General features: G+C 51.3%; 1 protein-coding gene across 1 annotated transcript; it reads left to right on the top strand.

The window, feature by feature from the left end:
• Positions 1-544: 544 nt before the first annotated feature.
• POU4F1 (POU class 4 homeobox 1) lies at positions 545-2905 on the top strand. Its single transcript, XM_031001298.3, has 2 exons — positions 545-913; positions 1563-2905. The coding sequence occupies exons 1-2, from the start codon at positions 791-793 to the stop codon at positions 2703-2705; spliced, it is 1266 nt and encodes a 421-aa protein (XP_030857158.1). The 5' UTR covers positions 545-790; the 3' UTR covers positions 2706-2905.
• The last annotated feature ends 3214 nt before the right edge of the window (positions 2906-6119 follow it).

Here is a 6119-nt window from a genome sequence, read left to right as displayed (position 1 = left end):
TAACGTAGAAATGTCCAGCCGTATACATTATACAACAGCTTGTTAGGCATCCCGAAGAGGAGGAATGCCTAAGTAATGCGCATATATTCAAGGCTTGCTATCAGGGGGAAGAAACATACACACACACACACACACACACACACACACACACACACACACACACACACACACACACACATAGAGGGGCGTGCGCGCATCTCGTCTTTTTTATTCTAAAAGGTGCCCACCCTTAGACAATAGCTGGACCTTCTGATCTTTCCAGACCACGGTGGGAAAGGTGAGGCGGGCAGTGCGCATGCCCGGGTAGCTACAGGTGCATCACCTGCGCTGTCCTTGCTGGTGGTCACTATAAGAGCGGCTCCCACGCGCTGGTCGCGGCCGGGCGAGCGCGCGCGCGCGCAGACGCACGGGGCCGCCGAGAAGGAGAGCGCGCGCCAGACAGACGGAGACAGCTGATGCCTGTCAGCGCGGTGGGGCCGCGAGCTCTCGCGAGAGCTCCCCGGGACGGCCGCGAGAAGTGGGGCTCAGGTGTAAGAGTAGTGCATCCCGTCGGCGCGCGGGGCTAGAGCTGTCGGAGAAGCGGGACCGCGAGGCCGGCGCGCGGCGCTCTGCGCGGTCTGAGGGAGCGCCTGGCAGCAGCAGGAGCAGCAGCAGCAGCCCGCGGCGCGGCCGCCGCCAGCCGCCGCGACCGCCGCGGCTGCAGCCTCCGAAGGGAGGCCGGGTGAGCCGGCGTACGCACTTTCCCGCGGACTTTCGGAGTGTTTGTGGATATACATGCCAAGCCGCCACGATGATGTCCATGAACAGCAAGCAGCCTCACTTTGCCATGCATCCCACCCTCCCTGAGCACAAGTACCCGTCGCTGCACTCCAGCTCCGAGGCCATCCGGCGGGCCTGCCTGCCCACGCCGCCGGTAAGCGCCCCACGCCCGCGGCCCCGGCCCGCGCGCCCGCCCCTCCCCGTCTCCGAAACGCTGCATGTCGGGGGCTGGTGTGTGCAGGTCCCGGTGCGGGGAACTGCGGGCAGGGGGTGTAGAGCAGTCCCGCAGCGAGGCACGTTTTGTCCGGCGGCCCTTAATGTCGTGTTCCTGTCTGCCTCTGCCTCCGCGTCAGGCGCCTGCGATCGGAGTGGGGAGCGCTGGGGCCAGGACTCTCGACTTCCCTCTACTTTCTCTGTTAATTTCACGCCTCAGAAAGGCGGTCTCTGTGCGTGCTCGGGTGTGTGACACGGGTCCCCAGCTGCGAGTTACATTTCCATTTCTTCTTTTCCCTCTTTTTCGTCTCCCACGCCCGTTTCCGGAATGTGTTGTGTCCCCCTTTCTCCCTACTTCTGTCCCCCTCTCCACGCTCCCATCCCTTCTCGTCTGCCCCCTCGCTGGTCGTCAATGTGCCCCCTCTCCGTCTTTCCCGCTCTCCACTGCCCCCAAACCCGTTGTTATTTTGGTTGCTTTGTGTTTGCCCTTCGCATGCTGTGCTTTCCGGCTTGTGTGTGTGTTTCTTCTGTTGTTTTGTTTTGCTCTTTTGGTTTTGTGGTTTTTTTGGTTTGGTTTGTGTCGCCTGCAGCTGCAGAGCAACCTCTTCGCCAGCCTGGACGAGACGCTGCTGGCGCGGGCCGAGGCGCTGGCGGCCGTGGACATCGCCGTGTCCCAGGGCAAGAGCCATCCTTTCAAGCCGGACGCCACGTACCACACGATGAACAGCGTTCCGTGCACGTCCACTTCCACGGTGCCTCTGGCGCACCACCACCACCACCACCACCACCACCAGGCGCTCGAACCCGGCGATCTGCTGGACCACATCTCCTCGCCGTCGCTCGCGCTCATGGCCGGCGCGGGCGGCGCGGGCGCGGCGGCCGGCGGCGGCGGAGCCCACGATGGCCCGGGGGGCGGTGGCGGCCCGGGCGGCGGCGGCGGCCCGGGCGGCGGCGGCCCCGGGGGCGGCGGCGGCGGTGGCGGCCCGGGGGGCGGCGGCGGCGGCCCGGGCGGCGGGCTCCTGGGCGGCTCCGCGCACCCTCACCCGCATATGCACAGCCTGGGCCACCTGTCGCACCCCGCGGCGGCGGCTGCCATGAACATGCCGTCCGGGCTGCCGCACCCCGGGCTGGTGGCGGCGGCGGCGCACCACGGCGCGGCAGCGGCGGCGGCGGCGGCGGCGGCCGGGCAGGTAGCAGCGGCATCGGCGGCGGCGGCCGTGGTGGGCGCAGCGGGCCTGGCGTCCATCTGCGACTCGGACACGGACCCGCGCGAGCTCGAGGCGTTCGCGGAGCGCTTCAAGCAGCGGCGCATCAAGCTGGGAGTGACGCAGGCCGACGTGGGCTCGGCGCTGGCCAACCTCAAGATCCCGGGCGTGGGCTCACTCAGCCAGAGCACCATCTGCAGGTTCGAGTCGCTCACGCTCTCACACAACAACATGATCGCGCTCAAGCCCATCCTGCAGGCGTGGCTCGAGGAGGCCGAGGGCGCCCAGCGCGAGAAAATGAACAAGCCTGAGCTCTTCAACGGCGGCGAGAAGAAGCGCAAGCGGACTTCCATCGCCGCGCCCGAGAAGCGCTCCCTCGAGGCCTACTTCGCCGTGCAGCCCCGGCCCTCGTCGGAGAAGATCGCCGCCATCGCCGAGAAACTGGACCTCAAAAAGAACGTGGTGCGGGTGTGGTTTTGCAACCAGAGACAGAAGCAGAAGCGGATGAAATTCTCTGCCACTTACTGAGGGGGCTGGGAGGTGTCGGGCGGGACAGAATGGGGAGCTGAGGAGGCATTTTTGGGGGGCTTTCCTCTGCTTGCCTCCCCTCGGATTTGGAGTGTGCGTTATCCTGCCTGCGTTTGGGGAGTCCCTTCTCACTCTCTTTCCTCCACCCATTCTCTGATTTTCCTGCCTTTGCTGTCCCCTAGCCTTGAGGACTGGGGTGCTGGGTGTGGGGATTGGAGTATAGGGTAGGGGAGAAGGGGGGGAGCATTCGGGGGAGTGGGGAGTGGGGGGAAGGAAAGCGGAGACCCGAGCAGGGGTTTTAAGGAGCAGGATGGTTCTGGGGTTTGGGTGGGGGGAGACGCGGGAAGGGTAGGAAAATGGACTGTTTCTGACCAGAGACACTTACCTAAATATCCTGGGGACCAAGGAACTATGTACAAAAACAAACCTACCAACCACCAAAAACTAGACAAATAAAGACAAACTAAAACAAAACAGAACAAAAGCAAAGGAAACTGCTTTAGAAATTTTAACTCCGGGGAGCCATAATCTGCAACTTCATTTTCCCCCATAGAAGAGAAAAAAGAGCACCACCATTATTACCACCTCCCCAACCCTACACACACGAACTGAGTCGAAAAACAAAAACCAAACGAGCGAGAAGTTGAAGTTCTGGGTATCAAAGCTAGTTGTTCTGTCTGCGTGTTTAATTTTTCCCTCTCTCACCTCCACCCCATCCATATCCTCTTTATTTCCTCCGTTCCAATGAGAGGCCTATGGCTGCTCTCCAATCCCGGGAAGTGAGTGGGAGCACAGCTGAAAAGAGAGGGTCAGGGGGAGGCTGGCTGCTTGCTTAGGTGGAATCCAAGTTTTCCCGTGGCCCTGCCTATACTCTGGTGGCCTGGTCCTGTTGGGGTGGGGGTCTTTGGAGAGGTCTTTGAGCTAACTAAAAAGCAGAATTCCGGAGCTTCGAGATATCTTATTCTAGGAAAATGAAACAATTTTAACAACAGTTTTTTTTCCTCTTATGTCGAAGATCTAGTTTTAGACAATTTCAAAATAAGCTTTTCCCACTCATAGAACTTTAACTTGCCCTTTCAGTTTTATCTTTTTTTTAGAGAGAGGTTTAAACTACTGATTTTTCCTGTTGATTCAAATAGACTAATGGGGTGAAAGTTATTAGGAGAGATACTCTTTCCTGTTTTCTCCACTGGACGAGACTCATCTTGCTCTTCTAGGTCCCGTTTCTTCCTCTCTTGGAGGACATGAAATTATAGAAATGTTGAGAAGTTCCTGCTTTCTTTTGCGGTAGGACTTGGCTGTGAGAAAATCACCTAAATCCCAGAAAAGAGGAAGACAGATTCAAAGTGCCCCCACCCCCATTTGTTTCAAAGAGGTCTGCATGTTGGGGGAAAACAGAACAACTGTGTTTCCTTTTACTTGTTCTTATTATTCAAGTCATTTATTACTGGGGATAAATGTTGGGTAGCAAGAACTTTAATTTGCACTACCAGTCTCCCAAATAGAAAATCATGTATAGTATTTCATAGTAATAATCAGGTACCTTACAAGCTGCTGGTGGATTTTAAAAAATTAAGATAGTTGAAGGTGGTTAGGTAAAATGCCTGCTTTGTGTACAAGATACTCTTTGGATCTCTCGTAGAGATGGTTTGTTACCATCCTTTAATCATAACTAAAACATTGAAAACAGAACAAATGAGAAAAGAAAAAAAAACCCTGCCGATTAACAAGACTGAAATCATGCATGATCTGAAAGGTGTGGAAAGAAACACAATTAGGTCTCACTCTGGTTAGGCATTATTTATTTAATTATGTTGTATATCATTGTTTGCAGGGCAAACATTCTATGCATTTGAAACTGAGCACTAAACTGGGCTAGCTTTCTGGTAGACCGTATTGTGGATAGTGCGATTTCACAGTCTACTGCCTGTTTCCACTGAAAACACAACATTTTTGTCATATTCTTGTATTCAAAGAAAAAGGAAAAAAGATTATTGTAAATATTTTATTTAATGTACACGTTCACACAGTGGTAACAGACTGCCAGTGTTCATCCTGAAATGTCTCACGGATTGATCTACCTGTCCATGTATGTCTGCTGAGCTTTCTCCTTGGTTATGTCTTTTCTCTTTTACCTTTCTCCTCCCTTACTTCTATCAGAACCAATTCTGTGCGCCAGAATACAACAGGGGGATGTGTCCCAGTACACTTACAAATAAAACATAACTGAAAGAAGAGCAGTTTTATGATTTGGGTGCATTTTTGTGTTTATACTGGGCCAGGTCCTGGTAGAACCTTTCAACAAACAACCAAACAAAAAGAAAACACAAAGAAATGGGGGGAGGGGAGGGTGTTGAAGGGGGACAAAAAGGGGAGAGATTGAGAATGATGTATTTTTTTGCTGAATCAGAATTCACTTTCAGATAACTCGTGAAAAGTGGTGCTCTAAATAAAATGAATTCTGTATTAGTTGCCTGTGTTTATAAAAGTTATTATTTTTTAACTGCAGAAACTCTTAAACCACAGCACTTGATCCAGAGTGGTGAAAACCAATAAATAACCAGGCACCCAAAAAACATTTAAATTTAGGGTCAGGGACAGAGGAATTTGGAGGTTTAGATGTGATATTCTAGCCTAAAAACACCTAGTAACTGAATGGCTTTTCTTTGGAGGGTAATACATTTTAAAACATTTAGTGTGCCACCTACTGCTCCAGAGTGACTAGAGAGCCTCTATTTCTTGGTGACTTGGGACTAGATCAGATGCCAAATGTACAGAGTTTCTTAAGAGCTGAGATTATATCATCTGAAGTCATTTTAGCCAAATCTTTTTAATTTCACCGGCAAATCTGTGAAGCAAAACACTTGATGTTCAAAAAGGATAGTACATTTTAAAAGCTGTGATTTTAAACAGTTGTTAAAAAAAAAAAGCACTAGAGGTATTTTTAAACATAGAACTCTTCCATAAAAAGTTGATTTGTTTTTGCTGTTATTGACTTGAAACATCATCAGTTTTAAATAAAATGCATTTGTAAAAAACCCGTTATTTTATAGAAAAGTATGACTGGATTTCATTGTTGGAAAAACAGGACAGAACAAATGAAAAGATTTACAAAGGTTTTTTTTTTTTTTTAAAGTCTCCCTCAAGCGGAAATGTTGCAGGCAAACACGTGTATTATATAATAATGATCAATGTAGGTATTAAGAATTTAAGGATTTGCTTTAAATAAAACCTTTACCACGTAAAAATAAGAGTATTATGTTAATAAAACATCATGAAAATGAATTTCCTATTTTATGTAGTAGGAAACTGTGCAAAACAAAAAAAATGCTTTGCTTTCTGGTAAGTGAATCTATATATGGCTTGAAGGAGTAGTAAGACTATTCTAAGACGCCTTTAACTGTCAATCCATGA

The sequence above is a fragment of the Gorilla gorilla genome, chromosome 14 (assembly GCF_029281585.2).
Source record: "Gorilla gorilla gorilla isolate KB3781 chromosome 14, NHGRI_mGorGor1-v2.1_pri, whole genome shotgun sequence".
NCBI classification, from domain to species: Eukaryota; Metazoa; Chordata; class Mammalia; order Primates; family Hominidae; genus Gorilla; species Gorilla gorilla.
This window is presented reverse-complemented; position numbering and strand designations above follow the sequence as displayed.